Source organism: Oncorhynchus gorbuscha, linkage group LG02 (assembly GCF_021184085.1).
Source record: "Oncorhynchus gorbuscha isolate QuinsamMale2020 ecotype Even-year linkage group LG02, OgorEven_v1.0, whole genome shotgun sequence".
Classification (NCBI taxonomy): domain Eukaryota; kingdom Metazoa; phylum Chordata; class Actinopteri; order Salmoniformes; family Salmonidae; genus Oncorhynchus; species Oncorhynchus gorbuscha.
The window spans coordinates 58,397,059-58,420,985 of record NC_060174.1 but is presented as its reverse complement, the minus strand read 5'-3'; the positions used below and the strand labels follow the sequence as shown (position 1 = coordinate 58,420,985).

Here is a 23,927-nt window from a genome sequence, read left to right as displayed (position 1 = left end):
TATCACCGCCTGGTACAGCAACTGCACCTCCCACAACCGCAAGGCTCTGCAGAGGGTGGTGCGGTCTGCACAACACATCACCAGGGACAAACTACCTTCCCTCCAGGAAACCTTCAGCACCCAATGTCACAGGAAGGCCAAAAAGATCATCAAGGACAACAACCACCTGAGCAACTGCCTGTTCACCCCGTAACCATCCAGAAGGCGAGGTCGGTACAGGTGCATCAAAGCTGAGACAGAGAGACTGAAAAACAGCTTCTATATCAAGGCTATATTAATACTTTCCAAAGGCACTGTAAGTCAGGAGGACTTCAAGAGTTAGGTGTTAGCAAAACCATTGACTAACTGCAAAGTAAAAGTACGTGTTTGTCTGGTACAACATAACACAATTTTAAGTCATATGGGGCAGAGTCTCAAAAACATTAGAAAAGGATTGTGTGTGGATACGGTGGGAACATGTGGATCTGAGCAAGTGTGATGTCATTAATGTTGCTAAATGCTAAGTCTATTGTCTATTGTTTTTGTCAAATTATGTTTTTTATTGTTAAATATTTAATTGTTTGTCTGCTTTACTACAGATTGCTCAGGACTTTTATACATTTCAAACCCGGACTGCTTGGGGAAACTCACTGATAACTGGATCATGGTCTTCAAGGACAAAACTGAGAGAAGCAAGCCCAAGATCTTCTCTTTAAAGTGCAGGTATAGTTTGAAATGACCGTGCTGGAGCCTCAGATGTCAATTAATGTTTTGACTGAAACAATCAAGTCATTCACTTAACATTCTTCTCTCCAGATACACAAGGTGACATTGCTTTAAGACTTCAGCCAGTGGTCCTCCCAACACCAGTCTACAAGATGGGCAGGAATATATTCCGACCCAGCTTCAATGCAGTGGAGGCTCCTTAGAGGAGGAACGGGAGGACCATCCTCAGTGTATTTCATTAAAAAAATTAATTGTAAAACATTAAAAAAGTTAGCCTTTTTTAAATAAAACTATACTAAATATAATCACACTATTTTGCGATGAAGGACTACAGTAGCCACAACAGCACTGTAGGATAGCACCATGGTGTAGCCGGAGGACAGACAGCTTCTTTCCTCCTCTGGGTACATTCAATACAAAACCTGGGAGGCTCATGGTTCTCACCCCCTTCCATAGACCTACAGTAATTATGACAACTTCCAGAAGACGTCCTCCAAGCTATCAGAGCTCTTGAACTGACATGTTGTCCACCCAATCAAAGGACCACAGACTGTTAAACAGCCATCACTAACACAGAGGGGCTGCTGCCTACATACAGACTACAAATCTACATACAGACTAGAAATCATTGGTCACTTTAATAATGTTTACATATCTTGCATCACTCATCTCTTATGTACTATATATACTGCATTTTATACCATCTGTTGCATCTTGCCTATGCCACTGTCATTTCTCATCCATATATTTATATGTATATATTCTTATTCCATTCATTTGGAATAATTAATTTAGGTAGTTGTTGTGGAATTGTTAGATTACATGTTAGATATTGCTGCACTCTCAGAACTAGAAGCACATGCATTTCGCAACACTCGCAATAACATCTGCTAACCGTGTGTATGTGACCAATACAACTTTATTTGGTTTGCTATGAGACTCCAAATTGAGCTCAGGTGCATCCTGTTTCCATTAATCATCCTTGAGATTTTTCTACAACTTGATTGGAGTCCACCTGTAAATCCACCTGGTAAATTCAATTGATTTGACATGATTTGGAAAGGCACACACCTGTCTATATAAGGTCCCACAGTTGACAGTGCATGTCAGAGCAATACCCAAACCATGAGGTCAAAGGAATTGTCCGTAGAGCTCCGAGACAGGAGCTGCAGAAGGGTACCATAAAATGTCTGCAGCATTTAAAGTCTCAAAGAACACAGTTTCCTCCATCATTCTTCAATGGAAGAATTTTAGAACCACCAAGATTCTTCCTAGAGCTGGCTGCCCAGTCAAACTGAGCAATTGGGGGAGAAGGGCCTTGGTCAAGGAGGTGACCAAGATCCCGATGGTCACTCTGAAAGAGCTCCCGAGTTCATCTGTGGGGATGAGAGAGCCTTCCAGAAGGACAACCATCTCTGCAGCAATCCACCAATCAGGCCTTTATGTTAGTTGCCAGACTGAAGCCACGTCTCAGTAAAAGGCACATGATAGCCTGCTTGGAGTTTGCCCAAAGGCACCTAACGGACTCGCAGACCATGGAAAAACAAAATTCTCTGATCTGATGAAACCAAGATTGAACTCCTTGGCCTGAATGCCAAGCGTCACGTCTTGAGCAAACCTGGCACCATCCCTACCGGGAAGCATGGTGGTGAAAACCTGTTCCAGAGCACTCAGCACCTCAGACTGGGGCTAAGGTTCACCTTCCAACAGGACAACAACCCTAAGCACACAGCCAATACAATGCAGGAGTGGCTTCGAGACAAGTCTCTGAAAGTCCTTGAGTGGCCCAGCCAGAAACTGGACTTGAACCCGATCGAACATCTCTGGAGACCTGAAAATAGCTGTGCTCCCCATCCAACCAGACAGCTTGAGAGGATCTGCTGAAAAGAATGGGAGAAACTCTCCAAATACAAGTATGCCAAGCTTGTAGTGTCATACCCAAGAAGACTCGATGCTGCAATCGCTGCCAAAGGTGCTTCAACAAAGTACTGAGTAAAGAGTCTGAAGACATATGTAAATTATCAGTTTTAAAATTTTTATACTTTTGCAAACATTTCTAAACATCTGCTTTTGCTATGTCATTATGGGGTATTGTGTGTAGATTGAGGGGGAAAAAATTATTTAATCAATTTTAGAATAAGGCTGTAACATAACAAAATGTGGAAAAAGTCAAGGGATCTGTTTAAGAAATGAATTTCTTCCAAAATGAAGAAGCAAAGAAATAGACTATTTGTTTTCAGTTTTACTTAGCTAGCAAATGCAGCTAGCTAGTTTTTCTTACTGAAACACCCTGCTCAAACAGAGGGATGCTATGTTTGCTAGCTGGCTATGATTATCCAACACAAACTATTCCAAGTCAAGGTAATCTTTTCGTTTGACTAATTTATTGTCACCGTGGCCCGGCAGCTTACTTACTGTACTACTCTGACAAAACCCAGCAGCATTGCAGTTCTTGACAGACACAAACCAGTACACTTGGCACCTGCTACCATACCCTGTTCAAAAGCACAATATTTTGTCTTGCCCATTCACTCTCTGAATGGCACACAAACACAATCCATGTCTCAAGGCTTAAAAACCCCTTCTTTAATTTGTCTCCTCCCCTTCATCCACACTGATTGAAGTGGATTTAACAGGTAACATCAATAAAGGATCATAGCATTCACCTGGCCAGTCTGTCATGAAAAGAGCAGGTGTTCCTAATGTTTGGTCACTCAGTGAGTACAGTTACATGCACACAATAATATGATTACTTTGGATAGTCAGATTAGTATAATAGTTTTTTTTAAATGTTTACATGCTTTGCAAGAAGAACAATTTCCATAATAGTCCTGTTTACATGCTCACTTCTGAAACAGGCCACCTGATGGGACTTAAATGCAGAAAATCACCAATCAAAATAAACTTTCTGTCACAGCGACTATGCTATTTTTGCAAAGCATATTTTATTCTGAGTTCGGACGTATAAAGTTTGTTTGTGAAAACTACTTCTAATATGCATAAGCGCGCACATAAGTAGGAGGCTTGCGTTACTGGCGAGGGCAGATATGCAGATCAAATACACCACCTGAACGCCAATTAAGCTGTTTACATGTACTAATTATTTGAAAGAAAATTAGCTGTTTTACTGAAACACCCTGCTCAAACAGAGGGATGCTATGTTAGCTAGCTGGCTATGATTATCCAACACAACACAAACTATTCCAAGGTAAACTTTTCATTTTACTAATTTATTGTCACCGGGGCCTGGCAGTGTAACTGCTTACTTACTGTACACTAACGTTAAAGCATGATTGTAGTGGGTTTACTAACGCGTTAGTTCTATTAGCTATGCTGACTATGATGATACTTTAGCTAATATGGTAACAACGATGTAGGCTGTGTGTAGGAGTTTGGCTTGGAATTTTTTTTTGCCTGGTCATTTACAGCTGATGAGTTGTGCATTGAGCTCCAAAAGTGAAGGGAAGAGGTGAAAGGAGGAGGGCGCATAATGTATACAAAGTGGCTGCTATGAAACTGAACTGCGTTTACCGGTGATCAGAGGTGTAATTCATTCCGCCAATGCTGTTGAAAAACTTTCTTAAACAGAAGTGAACAGAACAAAATTGGGGATAAACATACCTGAATTTGTCCAAAAGAAACTCTCGCTGTGACAGAGTAGCATTACATTTGTTACAAAACTCACCTTGACTTTCTTTCCCTCCAGGTCAATCTTGAGGAGTGAGTCTCCCACCAGGTGCCTAAAGCCACAGCCGTAGAAGTAGCGATAGGGCCGCGTGTTGAACTTGCTGTAGTTGATCTGGGGGAACTCCAGGCCTCCGTACTCATAAAGGTCCTCTCCATGAAGATCCTCAAACTGGCACACCACCTGACCAGGACGCAAAGAGACGAAGCAGAACAAGAGCTGATTAAATGTAAAAGCTGGAAACTTAATCCCCTTCAATGATTTAAAGAATGCTGACACTTTTCAACACAAGCATCTTCATCAGTGATTGAGTGGCTATTTACGGTTCCCACAGAAGTGTACATGCACTGTAATGGTAATAAAGGAAACACTTGAGTAAATGATCAGATCAAAATACATCACTGGAACGCCCATTAAGGTGTTTACATGTCCAAATAATTTGAAAGATTGCTCAGAAAACCAGATGTTTTAATCGGTGTACGCTTACTTTGACTTTGACCTTACGCTGATTAAGATAAGCAGAGAAGGTGTTTACATTACTATTGTATTATCTGCCGGCTGCCATAATCAGTTTAATATAGAATTTTTTGAGTGCATGTAAATGCACTCAGTGACTTTGAACAAGGGGTCTTAAAGGAGAACAGGGGGTTTAAACCGTGTATGTCTCAGTCGCCAGAGTTGTGTACTATGAGCAAGCTAGGTCTACTGAGGCGTTTGTAAAGCTAGACCACTTCAGTTAGCTTCACATTCCAGGTCAGGCTTCATCCGCATTACAACAGTGGATATTGCTCGCCCGCCTGCCACTAACTCTAGCAGGCTTGTAACTGTGCATACATGACACACATGGCTAGTCGAACGCAGGACTCTTCATTGAGACAATTAATCCATGGGTGAGTCAGTGCCCTATTTTTGCAAATTCAGCAAGCTATGGTGCGATAAGGTTTTAGATGTTTCGTCTTTATTTTATTGCTTATCATTAATGCAGTCTGATGTGCAATGCGCAACCACCATTTTTTCCCTATTGCTCCATCTATCTGTGGAACAGCTTGTTGTGTTGTGGCCATAGACATACGTATAATCCATAGAAGGGTTTTGGAAACTAACCATGGCAATTTGACTGTACACTAGCAATGGCTGCAAGTCTAGACTTGAAAGGGACCTGCCATCTATGGATTATAAACTGCATTTACAAACATTAGGAACACCTTCCTAATATTGAGTTGGACCCCCTTTTGACCACAACCACCTCAATTCTTTGGGGCGTGGAAAACTTCCCAAATGTATGTCCTTTGGGTGGTGGACCAATGTTGAAACAAATGGGAAACTGTTGAGCTTGAAAAACCCAGCAGCATTGCAGTTCTTGACACACATAAACCAGTACGCTTGGCACCTGCTACCATACCCTATTCAAAAGCACAATATTTTGTCTTGCCCACTCACTCTCTGAATGGCACACATACACAATCCATGTCTCAAGGCTTTAAAACCCCTTCTTTAATTTGTCTCCTCCCCTTCACACTGATTGAAGTGGATTTAACAGGTAACATCAATAAGGGATCATAGCATTCACCTGGACAGTCTGCCATGAAAAGAGCAGGTTTTCCTAATGTTTGGTCACTCAGTGAGTACAGTTACATGCACACAATAATATGATTATTTTGGATAGATTAATATAATAGTTTGTTTAAAATGTTTACATGCTTTGCAAGAAGAACGATTTCCATAATAGCCCTGTTTACATGCTCACTTCTGAAAACAGGCCACCTGATGGGACTTAAATGCAGAAAATCACCAATCAAAATAAACTTTCTGTCACAGCGACTATGCTATTTTTGCAAAGCATATTTTATTCTGAGTTCGGAGATATAAAGTTTGTATGTGAAAACTACTTCTAATATGCATAAGCCCGCACATAAGGACACTTGCGCTACTGGTGATGGCAAATATGCAGATCAAATACAGCACTGGAACGCCAATTAAACTGTTTACATGTACTAATAATTTGAAAGAAAATTAGGTGCTTAAATCGACGTGTGCTATTCCCTCCGTAAGGCAATCAAACAAGCTAAGCGTCAGTATAGAGACAAAGTAGAGTCGCAATTCAACGGCTCAGATACGAGGTATGTGGCATGTTCTACAGTCAATCACGGATTAGAAAAAGGAATCCAGCCCCGTGGCGGACCAGGATGTCTTGCTCCCAGACAGACTAAACAACTTCTTTGCTCGCTTTGAGGACAATATAGTGCTACTGACACGGCCCGCTACCAAAACATTTAAACATGTTAACCCTCGCAGGGCTGCAGGCCCAGACGGCATCCCCAGCCGCGTCCTCAGAGCATGCGCAGACCAGCGGGCTGGTGTGTTTACGGACATATTCAATCAAACCTTATCCCAGTCTGCTGTTCCCAGATGCTTCAAGAGGGCCATCATTGTTCCTGTTCCCATGAAAGCTTAGGTAACTGAGCTAAACTCACTTCCGTCATCATGAAGTGCTTTGAGACTGGTCAAGGACCATATCACCTCTACCCTGCCTGACACCCTAGACTCACTCCAATTTGCTTACCGCCCTAATAGGTCCACAGACGACGCAACCACACTGCAAACTGCCCTAACCCATCTGGACAAGAGGAATACCTATGTGAGAATGCTGTTCATCGACTACAGCTCAGCATTTAACACCATAGTACCCTCCAAACTCATCATCAAGCTCGAGACCCTGGGTCTTGCCCCCACCCTGTGCAACTGGGTACTGGACTTCCTGACGGGCAGCCCCCAGGTGGTGAGAGTAGGTAACAACATCTCCACCCCACTGATCCTCAACACTGGCGCACTACAAGGGTGCGTTCGGAGCCCTCTCCTGTACTCCCTGTTCATCCACGATTGCGTGGCCATGCACGCCTGATGCAGATGACACAACAGTGGTAGGTTTGATTACCAACATCGACGAGACGGCCTACAGGGAGGAGGTGAGGGCCATCGGAGTGTGGTGTCAGGAACATAACCTCACACTCAACGTCAACAAAACAAAGGAGATGATCGTGGACTTCAGGAAACAGCAGAGGGAGCACCCCCCTATCCACATCGACAGGACAGTAGTGGAGAGGGTAGTACGTTTTTAAGTTCCTCGGCGTACACATCACGGACAAACTGAAATGGTCCACCCACACAGACAGCTTTGTGAAGAAGGCGCAGCGGCGCCTCTTCAACCTCAGGAGGCTGAAGAAATGTGGCTTGTCACCAAAAACACTCACAAACTTTTACAGATGCAGCATCCTGTCGGGCTGTATCACCGCCTGGTACGGCAACTGCTCCGCCCACAACCGTAAGGCTCTCCAGAGGGTAGTGAGGTCTGCACAACGCATCACCGGGGGCAAACTAACTGCCCTCCAGGACACCTACACCACCCGATGTCATAGGAAGGCCATAAAGATCATCAAGGACAACAACCACCCGAGCCCCTGCCTGTTCACACCGTTATCATCCAGAAGGCGAGGTCAGTACAGGTGCATCAAAGCAGGGACCGAGAGACTGAAAAACAGCTTCTATCTCAAGGCCATCAGACTGTTAAACAGCTACCACTAACAGTGAGTGGCTGTTTCCAACATACTGACTCAACTCCAGCCACTTTAATATTGAACAATTGATGTAAAAAAATGTATCACTGGCCACTCTAAACAATACCACTTGATATGTTTACATACCCTACATTACTCATCTCATATGTATATAATGTACTCTATACCATCTACTGCATCTTGCCATCTTTATGTAATACATGTATCACTAGCCACTTTAAACAATGCCACTTTTATATGTTTACATACCCTACATTACTCATCTCATATGTATATACTGTACTCGATACTGGAGGTCGACCGATTATGATTTTTCAACGCCGATACCGATACCGATTATTGGAGGGCCAAAAAGGACGATACCGATTAATCAGCCGATTTTTTTGTTGTGTTTATTTATTTGTAATAATGACAATTACAACAATACTGAATTAACACTTATTTTAACTTAATATAATACATCAATAAAATCAATTTAGCCTCAAATATATAATACATGTTAAAAGTGGTGTAAATAATGCAAAAACAAAGTGTTAAAGAAGAAAGTAATATGTGCCAATATGCAATATGTGCCATGTAAAAATGTGTGCCATGTAAAATATGTGCCATGTAAAAAATGTGCCATGTAAAAAAGCTAACGTTTAAGTTCCTTGCTCAGAACATGAGAACATATGAAAGTTGGTGGTTCTTTTTAACATGAGACTTCAATATTCCAAGGTAAGAGGTTTTAGGTTGTAGTTAATATAGTAGTTATAGGACTATTTCTCTCTATACCATTTGTATTTCATATATCTTTGACTATTGGATGTTCTTATAGGCACTATAGTATTGCCAGTGTAACAGTATAGCTTCTGTCCCCCTTCTCGCCCCTACCTGGGCTCGAACCAGGAACACATCGACAACAGCCACACTCAAAGCATCGTTACCCATCGCTCCACAAACGCCGCGGCCCTTGCGGTGCAAGGGGATAACTACTCCAAATCTAAAAGCGAGTGACGTTTGAAACGGTATTATCGCACACCCAGCTAACTAGCTAGCCATTTCACATTGTTTACACCAGCCATTAGGCTGATTGGCTTGAAGTCATAAACAGCGCTCTGCTTGCGAAGAGCTGCTGGCAAAACGCACGAAAGTGCTGTTTGAATGAATGATTACAGGCCTGCTGCTGCTCAGTCAGACTGCTTTATCAAATCAGACTTAACTATAACATAATAACACACGGAAATACGAGCCTTTGGTCATTAATATAGTCGAATCCGGAAACGATCATTTCAAAAACAAAATGTTTATTATTTCAGTGAAATACGGAACCGTTCAGTATTTTATCTAACAGGTGGCATCCCTAAGTCGAAATATTCTTGTTACATTGCACAACCTTCAATGTTATGTCATAATTACGTAAAAATCTGGCAAATTAGTTCGCAATGAGCCAGGCAGCCCAAAATGTTGCATATACCCTGACTCTGCGTGCAATGAACACAAGGTGGATTAGTAGTTATAACTTATAATGATTGATTGTTTTTTATAAGATAAGTTTAATGCTAGCTAGCAATTTACCTTGGCTTCTACTGTATTCGCGTAACAGGCAGGCTGCTCGTGGAGTGCAATGGTTAGAGCCTTGGACTAGTTAACTGTACTGTTGCAAGATTGGATCCCCTGAGCTGACAAGGTGAAAATCTGTCGTTCTGCCCCTGAACAAGGCAGTTAACCCACCGTTCCTAGGCCGTCATTAAGAATGTGTTCTTAACTGACTTGCCTAGTTAAATAAAAACATTTTTTTTAAGAAATCAAAAATATTTCCGATTGTTATGAAAACTTGAAATCGGCCCGAATTAATCAGCCATTCCGATTAATCGGTCGACCTCTACTTGATACCATATACGGCATCTTGCCTATGCCGTTCTGTACCATCACTCATTCATATATCTTTATGTACATATTCTTCATGCCTTTACACTTGTGTGTATGAGGTAGTTGTTGTGAAATTGTTAGGTTAGATTACTCGTTGGCTATTACTGCATTGTCGGAAATAGAAGCACAAGCATTTCACTACACTTGCATTAACATCTGCTAACCATGTGTATGTGACAAATAAAATTAGATTTGATTTAATTTAGATTTTAATCTGATTAAGATGAAGTATTTACATGACTATTGCCATACATGACTATTGCCATACTTAGTTTATTAGAAAATGATTAGTGTGCATGTAAACATACTCAGTGTATGGCTATGGTTGGTTGCGGTTGTCAGTTTGCCTTTCACAGATTTCTAAATACAATCATTAAAAATGTACTGCTTGGAAAGCAAATGCCGCCATTACTAAATGTGTAAAGTGATAGTAATTTCAACATTAATATTATTTTACACACCAAAAAACATGTGATTTAAATATTTTGTTAATCAGTCGTCGTCCTCAAATTAAGGGTATGATGACACAATCTTTGCGAGAGGAAGGGTATCTGATATAATTGCTCCTCAACTCAGTCACTTCATTCAGGATACATGGAGTTAGTCTTGAGTTATCCTACCCGAACCAGGTTAGTTCCGAAGGTTTCGTTGCCATAGAAATGTACCTGGCTGAAAGGTGAGCAACTTTTGTGGTACCGGTTATACCGAGTGTTACTCAAGAGTTGACATAAGTTACCGCGCTAACTCCTCAAACCTGATTCATAGTATAGGGATCTGATCTCAACCCAATTGAACACTTTATGGAAGATTCTGGAGTGGCGCCTGAGACAGCGTTTTCCACCACCATCAGCAAAGCACCAAATGTGGTAATTCATCTTGAAAGAATGGTGTTGCATCCCTTCAATAGAGTTCCAGACACATCTATACCAAGGTGCATTGAAGATGTTCTGGTGGCTCGTGGTGGCCCAACACCCCATTAAGAAACGTTATATTGGTGTATCCTTTATTTTGGCAGTTACCTGTATATCATAACTGTCTCCATACTAGGATGGAATGGCAGGAACCTGGTTACCGAGATTTACCGAGATTTACCGACCAAAACCACTCCCTTTTCCCAGGATAAATAACTCAGAGAAACAAGTAAATTATAATAAATTATTATAACACCTGTGCTCCTCATGCCTCTACTTAGAAAACTCTCCTTTCTAATACAACAAGACTATGGAAGAGGGATGCAAGCTCTTTTTTTGCTGAATGTTAAAAACAGCAGCCCAATAGAACTCATAGGTAATTTGAAAGAGTGAACGCGCGATGGTGGTAGGCTATATCATTTATTTATTCAGACCCATAACCATTCAATCTGGAATATGAATGAGAGGCTTCCATTAAAGAACAGTCTCTGTGTTCTGTGAGACAAGTAAAAGCCATAACACTTACGTTTTTTCCAGCAGCAGACTATGATCGATAATGTCAAACCTGCACTGAAGTCTAACAAGACAGCCCCCACAACCATTTTGTCATCAATTTCTCTCAGCCAATCATCAGTCATTTGTGTAAGTGCCGTGCTTGTTGAGTTTCCTTCCCTATATGTGTGCTGAAAGTATGTTGTGAATTTGTTTACTGTGAAATAGCATTGTATCTGGTCAAACACTATTTTTCCATAAGTTACTAAGAGGTGGTAACAGGCAAGAGTGTGCAAAGCTATCATCAAGGCAAAGGGTGGCTACTTTGAAGAATCTAAAATCAAAAATATATTTGGATTTGTTTAACACTTTTTTGGTTACTACATGATTCCATATGTATTATTTTATAGTTTTTCACTATTATTCTACAATGTAGAAATCTGTAAAAATAAAGAAAACCCCTTCAATGTGTGTCCAAACTTCCAGTCAAAAGTTTGGACACACATTAAAGGGGTTTTCTTTATTTTTATAGATTTCTACATTGTAGAATAATATATATATATATTTGTTTGTCTGTAGGTCATATATGTTATGGAGCTATTGTACTTGGAAGAAGTCCAAACTTATAACTGTAAAGTTGAGAACCACTATCATGTTGCAAAAAACTGTCAACAACCAGACTTGGCAGGAGAAAGGTTCCAGAGCATGTAGATAGGTTGACCTACAATCACCACAGTACGATAACAACTACACTGGAACTCTCCACAAATACTTATTTTGTTGTCACACTTGAGAAGGTCGAAAACATATACAAAAAGAAGAAAAATACATTGGCAGTTAAGTACAGTAATTCCGCCCCACCCTGATCGTTCTCACACATGAACAAAAGGTGATGAAAACTTACCCCCCCTGGCCAGATCTTTCAAACACAAAGAACACAGAAAAACAAGGACGCAGTGTACAGAAACATGCACATTTCTAAAATACCAAACTAGCACTAACAACAACACATACAGATACCAGAAACATGCACATTTCTAAAATACCAAACTAGCACTAACAACAACACATACAGATAACAGAAACATGCACATTTGCAGCATACCTTATCTATGGCTGTTTTGATAGAAGTGGCAGAGCTGGCGGGACGTGTGTTGAGGTTCACACCTGTCGGTGTGTCGTTGGTCACATTGAGGGGCAGAACAAAGCGCCGGGGGAACGCTCTGTGCATGGTGTTGTAGGCCTGAGGAACAAATACAGCGCACGTGAACATCAAAACATCACAATGTCACAGTATAAATGTGCGGTAACATTGGGTGTGTTTTGAGTTTCCGTGTTTAGGTTTCTGTGTGTTGTGTGTGTTGGCATGTGTTCGTGCATGCATGCGTTGGTGTGTGTACCCGCTTCGAAAAAAAAGGTGCTATCTAGAACCTAAAAGGGTTATTCGGCTGTCCCCATAGGAGAACCGTTGTGAGCACAGTGCCCCATGGGGGCTGTGGTGTTATGGTATGGGCAGGCATAAGCTACGGATAACAAACACAATTGCATTTTATCGATGGAAATGTGATTGCACAGAGATATCATGACGAGATACCGAGGCTCATTGTCGTGCCATTCATCCGCCACCATCACCTCATGTTTCAGAATGATAATACACTGCCCCAAGTCGCAAGAATCAGTACACAATTCCTGGAAGCTGAAAATGTCCCAGCTCTTCCATTGCCTGGATATTCACCAGACATGTCACCCATTGAGCACGTCTGGAATGATTTGTATTGACATGTATGACAACGTGTTCCAGTTCCAAACAATATCCAGCAACTTCGCACAGCCATTGAAGAGGAGTGGGACAACATTCCACAGGTCACAATCAACAGCCTGATCAACTCCATGCAAAAGAGATGTATTGCGCTGCATGAGGCAAATGGTGGTCACACCAGATACCGACTGGTTTTCTAATCCGCACCCCTACCCTTTTTTAAGGTGTCTGTGACCAATGGATTTATATCTGTATTCCCAGTCATGTGAAATCCATAGCTTAGGGCCCAATGAATTAATTTCAAATGACTGATGTCCTTTTCTAAACTGTAACTCAGTAAAATCTTTAAAAATGTTGCATGTTGAGTTTCATATTTTTCTTCAGTGTACAATAGTTCTTCAACATTTCTTTATAAATGTGTTATTCTATTTGTGTATTGTGTGATAGGATTTGTGCAGTTTAGTATTATTTGTGTTTTTGTTAGCAATGGGGTATTAGTGTAATAATTTGTTTCAATGTTTTATTTGTATTTATAAAGTACAATTTGTTTCTATTTGTCTTTGTTACTCATTTTTTATATTTTTGAGTCTTTGTTTGCATATATTTGTATAGTTATATAGTTTTAAATGTTATGATTATTTATTTGCATTGTTCCAAATGTCTGAATAAAAATTACAGTTTTTTTTGAGGAGGGGATAGGGAGGGGTTGCTGAAGGGGGGTTTGCCCAGGGAGCCATATAAGCTAGAACCACCACTGAATACAAGCATATCCATAACATGATGCAGCCACCACTATGCTTGAAAATATGGAGAGTTGTCACGTTCTGACCTTAGTTCTTTTGTTATGTCTTTGTTTTAGTATGGTCAGGGCGTGAGTTGGGTGGGTTGTCTATGTTCCTTTTCTATGTGGTGTTTTTGTATTTGGCCTGGTATGATTCTCAATCAGAGGCAGGTGATGTGACGTTAGTTGTCTCTGATTGAGAATCATACTTAGGTAGCCTTTTCCCACCTGTGTTTCGTGGGTGATTATTTTCCGTTTCAGTGTTTGCACCATTCGGGATTGTTTCGGGTTTCATTTAGTTTTTCTCGTTCTTTTTGTAATCTGTAGTCATTTGACTTAAATTACATTATGGATACATACCACACTGCATTTTGGTCCTCCGATCCTTCCTACTACTCCTCTTCAGAAGAGGAGGAAGAAAGCCTTGACAAGAGTGGTACTCAATAATGTGTTTTATTGGATTCCCCCTAACACAACACCTTGTATTCATGACATAAAGTTTAGCGTTTTGCAGTATTACTTTAGCACCTTTAGCAAAAGGATCGGTTATTTTGGAGAGTCTCAGTCTTAAATAATTTTCCACACACAGTCTGTGCCTGTATTTAGTTTTCATGCTAGTGAGGGCCAAGAATCCAGTCTTGCATAGGTACGTGGTTGCAAAGGGCATCAGTGTCTTAACAGCTCTGAGCGCAGACCTATCCAGAAATCTGGCAGTGGCTTCTGATTAAATTAAATTTTCACAGAACCGCTTGTTGCAATTTCGATGAGGCTCTCTTTGTTCAGATATCTGTAAGTGGACTGGAGGCAGGGCATGAAAGGGATAAAATGTTGTTTGTGTCAACCGTTTCGGGAAAGTACCGGCGCAATTATGCACCCAGCTCATTCAGGTGCTTCGCTATATCACATTTGACATTGTCCGTAAGATTGAGTTCATTTGCACACAAAAATCATACAATGATGGAAAGACCTGTGTGTTGTCCTTGTTAATGCAGACAGAAAAGAGCTCCAACTTCTTAATCATAGCCTCAATTTTGTCCCACACATTGAAAATAGTTGTGGAGAGTCCCTGTAATCCTAGATTCAGATCATTCAGGTGAGAAAAAACATCACCCAGCTAGACCAGTCGTGTGAGAAACTCGTCATCATGCAACCGGTCAGACAATGAAAATTATGGTCAGAAAACTTTAAGCTTGTCTCTCAATTTTAAAAAATGTGTCAATACTTTGCCCCTTGATAACCAGCGCACTTCTGTATGTTGTAAAAGCGTTACATGGTCACTAACAGTATCATTGCATAATGCAGAAAATACACAAGTTCAGGGGCCTTGCTTTACCAAAGGTAACCATTTTCACTGTAGTGTCCAAAATGTCTTTCAAGCTGTCAGGCATTCCCTTGGCAGCAAGAGCCTCTCGGAAGATGCTGTAGTGTACCCAAGTGGCTTCGGGAGTAACTGCTTGCACGTGCGTTACCCCTCCACTATGTCTCCCTGTCATGGCTTTTGCACCATCAGTACAGATACCAACATATCTTGACCACCAAAGTCCATTTGATGTCACAAAGCTGTCCAGTACTTAAAAAATATCCTGTCAGGTTGTCCTGGTTTCCAGTGGTTTGCAGTAGAGCATGTCTTCCTTAATTGACCCCCCATAAACGTAATGGATTTATACCAGGAGCTGTTGACTCATCCAGCTGTAAAGCATATAATTCACTGGCTTGTATGCGAAGCAGTAATTGATTCAAAACATCTCCTGCCATGTCACTAATGCGTCGTGAAACAGTGTTGTTTCATGAAGGCATTGTGTGTATAGTTTTTTGGGGCGTTCTCCCCCAGCATTGTCCCAGCCATATTCGCAGCAGCAGGAAAAATTAAGTCCTCCACAACAGTATGGTGCTTGCCTGTCCTAGCCACTCGGTAGCTCACCATATAAGACACTTATTAATGGTATCTGTTGCTTTTACACGTGTCTTACTACTCAAAAATAGTCTTTATTCTCGCTCAAACTCCTGTGGCTTATTTTTCAAATGGTCATGTTTAGTTTCTAAATGTCTGCGCAAGAGTGAAGTTTTTCTGCGAGAGCGTAATGGTTCATGTGATTGGATGTTAATTATTTGACTAGGCTAACTGTATTTGGGTCACGCCCTGACCTTAGAGAGCCTTTTTATTCTCTATTTTGGTTAGGTCAGGGTGTGACTAGGGTGGGTACTCTAGTTTATTGTATTTCTATGTTGGCCTGGTATGGTTCCCAATCAGAGTCTCTGATTGGGGATTATATTTAGGCAGCCTTTTTCCTACCTGTTGTTTGTGGGATCTTGTTTTTGTGTAGTACCTGTGAGCACTCCAGATGTCACGTTTTGTTTGCTATTTATTGTTTTTTTTGGTGAGTTTAATTTAAATAAAGATGTGGAAATCTATGTACGCTGCGCCTTGGTCCGCTCATTTAGACAATTGTGACAATTTGACATTGTGTTGTTATTTCGCTGGGCACCTAGGGAACGTCTTATATGGTCAGCTACACTAGACGTTTAATATTATTTTTGCCAGTGAAATGAGGCTACTCAGGCGAGATAAAAAACTTCACCCAAATCTTTCCCTGTTGGAAAATATAAATGTACTGTTGGAAATTGTGTAAAATGTGAATCACATTTTTATTTGGCTTACCCCCGATGGCATTGAGGGTACCGCAGTACCCCAGTTTGGGAATACCTGCTTTACAGGATTCCTTACTACTCAATTAGGTTAGTATTGTGGAGTAACTACAATGTTGTTGATCTATCTACAGTTTTCTCCTATCACATCCATTACACTCTGTTTTAAAGTCACCATTGACCTTGTGGTATCCCTGAGCTGTTTCCTTTCTCTCCCGAAACTGAGTTAGGAAGGACGCCTGTATATTTGTAGTGATGGGTGTATTTATACTTGATACTCCATCTAAAGTGCAATTAATAACTTCACCACGTTCAAAGGGATATTCAATGTATGCTTTTTTTAAAGTTACATGTTTTACATGTTTAACGATCTACCAATAGGTGCCCTTCCAATATGTCATGACTTCCGCCGAAGTCGGTTCCTCTCCTTGTTCGGGCGGCGTTCGGTGGTCGACGTCACCGGTCTTCTAGCCATCGCCGATCCACCTTTCATTTTCCATTTGTTTTGTCTTGTTTTCCCACACACCTGGTTCACATTTCCCTCATTACTTATTGTGTATGTAAACCCTCTGTTCCCCACATGTCTGTGTGTGAAATTGTTTGTTGTAAGTGCTTGTGCACATTGTGACTGGTGTGCGACGGGTTTTGTACCCATCTTTTGTTATTCTGGATGCCGTTGGTTTTGTATATTAAACTGCTCCAGTTATTACCCAGTTCTGCCGTCCTGCATCTGACTTCCCTGCCACCAGATACACACCCCTTACACAATAGGTGCCCTTCTTGCACAGAGTCGATTCATCTTATTTTGTGACAGCTGTTTCCTTTCTCTCCCGAAACTGAGTTAGGAAGGACGCCTGTATATTTGTAGTGATGGGTGTATTTATACTTGATACTCCATCTAAAGTGCAATTAATAACTTCACCACGTTCAAAGGGATATTCAATGTATGCTTTTTTTAAAGTTACATGTTTTACATGTTTACCGATCTACCAATAGGTGCCCTTCCAATATGTCATGACTTCCGCCGAAGTCGGTTCCTCTCCTTGTTCGGGCGGCGTTCGGTGGTCGACGTCACCGGTCTTCTAGCCATCGCCGATCCACCTTTCATTTTCCATTTGTTTTGTCTTGTTTTCCCACACACCTGGTTCACATTTCCCTCATTACTTATTGTGTATGTAACCCTCTGTTCCCCACATGTCTGTGTGTGAAATTGTTTGTTGTAAGTGCTTGTGCACATTGTGACTGGTGTGCGACGGGTTTTGTACCCATCTTTTGTTATTCTGGATGCCGTTGGTTTTGTATATTAAACTGCTCCAGTTATTACCCAGTTCTGCCGTCCTGCATCTGACTTCCCTGCCACCAGATACACACCCCTTACACAATAGGTGCCCTTCTTGCACAGAGTCGATTCATCTTATTTTGTGACTTTACTCCAACTTTTTATGCTTGCCATAACAAAGGGGTTGAATACTTGTTGACTGAAGACATTTCACCTTTACATTTTTGATTAATTTCTAAAAATATATATATATAAAATTAAATCCACTTTGACATTATGGGGTATTGTAACAAAGCATCTCAATTTAATACATTTTAAATTCAGGCTGTAAAATGTGGAAAAATTGTGAATACTTTCTTAAGGCACTGTATTTCCATGCTGACCTGATCGAGAGCCTCCCCTGACTTGCGTAGGTTCTGGATGAGGTAGTTGTTGATTGCCTCTCCATTATCAGAGCAACACATGTCCAGCATCAGGAAGCCGTCTTCCTCATAAGCGTTGATCTGGTGGAACACTGACAGAGCCTTGGTGTGGAACTTTACTGAGCTGGTCTAGATGAGACAGAAGAGAGAAGGACAAACATTACTGAGCTGGTCTGGTGGAGACAGAGGAGAGAAAGCAAGACAAATTACTTCAGTGAATTAGATAATTTACTGGTCATTTAGCAATTTAGTAAGTAGCTTAGTTACTATTACTCACTAGTGAACATGACTGCTATATGTGCTACTTTTATGATAGATTAGACATGTTATGATACAGTATCAAAGATTAGCGCTTTTGTACTTCCCATACAGTGAAGCAACTATATTTTCATATGAAAAATACCAAAGCCAATGGCCAAAAAATGTAAGAAATGCAGACTCTTGGAATTATCTTGTTGTTCAAATGTCATTCAAGTCGTTCAAACCAGTCAATCAAACTAGATACTAAGTTGTTTGAATGACTTATTTCCTTGTTTGAGCGACTTACAGTGCTGTGAAAAAGTATTTGCCCTCTTTCTGATTTTCTCTATTTTTGCATGTGTTTGATACTGAATGTTATCAGATCTTCAACCAAAACCATATATTAGATAATGGGAACCTCAGTTTACAAATAACAACAAAAAGAATGGATGCTTTTTTTATGCAACACCCAATTGCCCTGTGTGAATAAGTAATTGACCCTTACACTCAATAACTGTTTGTGCCACCTTTAGTTGGAATGTAGTTGTAGATTTTTACTTTATTTTATTTAACCTGGCTAGTCAGTTAAGAACAATTTCTTATTTACAATGACGGCCTGGGAACAGTGTGTTAACTGCCTTGTTCAGGGACAGATCGACAGACTTTTACCTTGTCAGCTCAGGGACTCAATCTAGCAGCCTTTTGGTTGCTAGTCCAATGCTCTAACCACGAGGCTACCTGCCACCCCTACAAGAGATCAGTCTCTCACAACGCTGTGGAGAAATTCTGTCCCACTCTTGCATGCGGAACTTTTTTAACTCAGTGCCATGTGTGTGTTTTCAAGCATGAACTGCTCATTTAAAGTCCTGCCACATCCAATTGGTATTAGGTCTGGACTAATGACTGGGCCATTCCAAAATTTCAAATTTGTTACTTTTTAACTGTTTTCATGTCGACTTGATTGTGTCTTCATTGCTGCATCATCCAGCTGTGCTTCAGCTTCAGCTCACAGATGCATGGCCTGCCATTCTCCTGTAGAATGATCTGATGCAGAGCTGAATTCATTATTCCTTTTATTAAGGCAAGTTGTCCAGGTCCTGAGGCAGCAAAGCATCCCCAAACCATCACACTATCAGCACCATGCTTGACCGTTGGTATGAGATTCTTGTTTGGTTTTCGCCATACATAATGGGACCGATCTCATCCAAAAAGTTTACCAAAGTTTGCCAGGATGCACCTGGATGATCATCCAGACTTTTGGAATAATGTGCTATGGACAGATGAGACAAAAGTATAACTATTTGGATGTCATGGGTCCCATTATGCCTGGCAAAAACCAAACACTACACTCCACAGTAAGAAGCTTACAACACAGTAAGAAGCTTACAACAACGGTCAAGCATGGTGGTGGACGTGTGATTGAGTGTGAGGGGGGAATTATTTTCATATAGGGGCATTGGGTGTTGCATAGCTTTTTTAAATGAAATAAATTAAAGATGTTGTGTTATTTGTTCACTCAGGTTCCCTTCATCTAATATCAGGTTTTGGTTGAAGGACTGATGACATTCAGTTCCAAAAATATGCAAAATAAGATAAAATTAGAAAGGGAGAAAATTTTGCTCCCTCACTCCACACTCACCCACTTACATGCTCTGGCATTCAAAAGCAGCCCTGCTTTAGGCGATCAAAAAACACAATAAATAATCATATCAAATGGATGGAATCAGTGAATGAATGGTTGCAGCAACTTTGCACAGTCTGACAAGCTGCATAACGAATGAGGCCTAATTAGACAAAAGAACAATTAAGTACTTCAAATGTGATAAGTAGTTGAAATGACTTAGGAATTGTGACATTATTTGTAGGCTTTTTTTAACTAAGTCGTTCAAATGAGATACTAAGTCGTTTCGAACGAGATACTAAGATGTTCAAACAAGAGAATTCAAACTCTACATCTGTATTTCTTTGTTGCTTTGGGCTTCACGGCTTCGTAATAGAACCACGTTAGTTATTTATTTGCATCATAAAGGCCTTTAAAAGCCTTGTCCTATCCACCTCTCACCTGTCCCGTGTGTTTGTCTACCAGGTGAAAGACAGTATCTTGTTTGGGGTCCCAGTAGACCCCCTCACTGATTCCCTTTCCCCTCAGTTTAGCTGTGACAATCTTCAGTAGGTCCATCTTGATAGGCTGCTCTATGAACACCACATAGTTCTCTGACATTGCTACAGGAAAAAGGGAAAATATATGTCAAATACATTGTTTTTATCAGGGTTGGGATCGATTTGAATTGAAGGTTTATCCATTTTTCTATTCAAATCACTTCCCAAATTGACTTTCATAGATTTTCATTGCTGAGATACGGTTGTGTAGTGATTTGTGAGATTGTCTGTACATGGGTACAGGGAGAGTTAACTTTTTAACGCTTAAGTTCTAAATATTATTAACGGCCCTTACATTGTGAGTTATTTTTGCACGCATTTCCATAATTCTATGCTGCTGTTCTAGAATTAGATTGTTGCATTTTGACACTATTATCTACACTCCTCATTGTATTGACACCACAATGTCCCCGTGGTATACGGTCTGATATACCATGGCTGTCAGTCAATCAGCATTTAGGGCTCGAACCACCTAGTTTATAATTATTATCATCTATATTACATGTATTATCATCTGAAAGAGGCTCTAGTATTAGCCTGTCTGAGGGGCTGTGCATGTGAGATAGGGCGGGAAGCCTGAGACGCTAAATCTGGTGTATTTGATACAATAGTGGCAAACAAACAAAGTGAGAGCAGGGTATGAGCATATATTACATATCTCGACCATGGTTAAGGCTGGGGAACGCTGGGATCCTAAAAACATTTTTAATTTAAAAGAATTGTATTTCATTTATTCTCCCCTGGAAAAACTAGTCTACAGCAGTGGCATTATTTCGTAACCATGTCAAGGTATTATCACCACTGGACATGTAGCCTACAGATGCCTGCCTTGTCACCAAGCAGGGAATATATTTTCCATCAAATGTGATGAGTATTATTGCTTGGATAGGTTTTAGCCTGGTCGAGCCAGAGGATAATGAGAACAGGGTGGTGGACAAAGTCATGTAAACAACAAAGTGAAACAGTTTGTGCGGGTGATCAGATTGAATGGTACATGCGTGTAATCAGCTATATTGTATGCAGAGACCTTGGCATGAGGGAACCGATGTTGAGATATAGATATCTCAACATCGTTATATTAAACTATGGCGCTAAACAGGATTATCTAGGTCTATGCTTTGGCGCCATTTTGAGGCTGAATGTTACGTGGGTGGACCAGTTATCACTCTCCTTCGAAAACGTGGTTACATTTGTACAAGCTTCAAGTATTACTCACTATAAAGTATATTTCTAGGACAACTCGATGTAATGTAACAACTCAAATCATTCTCTTTAGTCTACAGTAGTCTACAGGTTAGGCTAAAGGTTGATTGAAATAATCAAATCATATTTTCCCAAGCCAACAACTATTTGGCAAAATGACAAAACATAATTGCGACAATACATTACAAATCAAAGAATAACAAAAGTTGGTTACGTACTTTTCCTTTTCTGTTTTATTTCAGAAATGGAGCCCAGGAGTCAAACAAAGTAAACACTCATATGTTACTTTTCTATCTTTTTTTTGGTCTTTTTTAAAGAACATTTCTCCAATCCCCCCTCACCCACTACACATCAAACGCATAAAGTCATACATTTCAACACATTTTACAATTGTTGATTACATTCTTATGCTGTTCTGTTTCATTTCCGAAATAGAACCCAAGAGTCCAACAAAATATTTCACTTCAGGTAAACAAACATATGTAAATGGTAAACAAACATCTATTTTGGGGGGAACATTTCCCCAATCCTCCCTGTCAAACACCTCAAGTCATACATTGCAATACATTTTCCAATGAAACATTTTTAAATATCAGCATAAATCAACAATTGATCAGCCACTATAAGTCTACTTTCCACTTAGTATTGCTTCAGGGTGTGGTACTTGTCAAAGCAAGGAACTGCTGTCATGTTTTGTCATTGATTATCATGTCTTGTCCCTGTGCTTCCCTTCTATTCGTTTCCCTCTGCTGGTCTTATTAGGTTCTTTCCATCTTTCTATCCCTCTCTCTCCCCCTCCCTCTCTCCCTCTCTCGCTCTCTCTCTCTCTATCGTTCCGTTCCTGCTCCCAGCTGTTCCTCATTCTCCTAACTACCTCATTTACTCTTTCACACCTGTCCCCTATTTTGCCCTCTGATTAGAGTCCCTATTTCTCCCTCTGTTTTCTGCTTCTGTCCTTGTCGGATCCTTGTTTGATGTTTGCTGTTCTGTGTCCTTGTTCCGCCCTGTCGTGTTTTTGCCTTCTTCAGATGCTGCGTGTGAGCAGGTGTCTATGTCAGCTACGGCCTGTGCCTTCCCGAAGCGACCTGCAGTCTGTGGTCGCGTCTCCAGTCGTTCCTCTCTACTGACGAGTGGATTTCAGTTTTCCTGTTTTGTATTTACCTAAGATAATATCCAGGATTATCGTTTTTGTTTAAGACTGGAATAAAGACTCTGTTTCTGTTAAGTCGCTTTTGGGTCCTCATTCACCAGCATAACAGAAGGATCCGACCAAGAATGGACCCAGCGACTACGGATTCTCGCAACACTGCCGTCGAGATCCAGGGAGCAATGCTCGGCAGACACGAGCAGGAATTGTCTGCTGCTCGTCATGCCGTTGAGACCCTGGCCGCTCAGGTCTCCGACCTCTCAGGACAGTTTCAGAGTCTTCGTCTCGTGCCACCAGCTACTTCCTGGTCTTCCGAGTCTCCGGAACCTAGGGTTAATAACCCACCTTGTTACTCTGGGCAGCCCACTGAGTGCCGCTCCTTTCTCACCCAGTGTGATATTGTGTTCTCTCTCCAGCCCAACACATACTCTAGAGAGAGAGCTCGGATCGCTTACGTCATATCACTCCTTACTGGTCGGGCTCGGGAGTGGGGCACAGCTATCTGGGAGGCAAGGGCTGAGTGTTCTAACGATTATCAGAACTTTAAAGAGGAGATGATACGGGTTTTTGATCGTTCAGTTTTTGGGAAGGAGGCTTCCAGGGCCCTGGCTACCCTATGTCAAGGTGATCGATCCATAACGGATTACTCTATAGAGTTTCGCACTCTTGCTGCCTCCAGTGACTGGAACGAGCCGGCGTTGCTCGCTCGTTTTCTGGAGGGACTCCACGCTGAGGTTAAAGATGAGATTCTCTCCCGGGAGGTTCCTTCCAGCGTGGACTCTTTGATTGCACTCGCCATCCGCATAGAACGACGGGTAGATCTTCGTCACCGAGCTCGTGGAAGAGAGCTCGCGTTAACGGTGTTCCCCCTCTCCGCATCTCAACCATCTCCTCCCACCGGCTCAGAGACTGAGCCCATGCAGCTGGGAGGTATTCGCATCTCGACTAAGGAGAGGGAACGGAGAATCACCAACCGCCTTTGCCTCTATTGCGGTTCTGCTGGACATTTTG

The 23,927-nt window shown here is 41.2% G+C and overlaps 1 protein-coding gene across 1 annotated transcript in view; it reads right to left on the bottom strand.

Annotated features, from left to right (window-relative positions):
• LOC124005302 (beta,beta-carotene 9',10'-oxygenase-like) overlaps window positions 1-23,927 on the bottom strand; it is a 102,421-nt gene that overhangs the window by 11,523 nt on the left and 66,971 nt on the right. The window contains exons 7-10 of the mRNA XM_046314440.1: window positions 20,469-20,629; window positions 18,128-18,295; window positions 12,385-12,522; window positions 4,391-4,573 (exon numbers count right to left, since the gene is read on the bottom strand). Coding sequence (XP_046170396.1) covers window positions 4,391-4,573; window positions 12,385-12,522; window positions 18,128-18,295; window positions 20,469-20,629 — 650 coding nt within the window. The remainder of the gene's footprint in view (window positions 1-4,390; window positions 4,574-12,384; window positions 12,523-18,127; window positions 18,296-20,468; window positions 20,630-23,927) is intronic.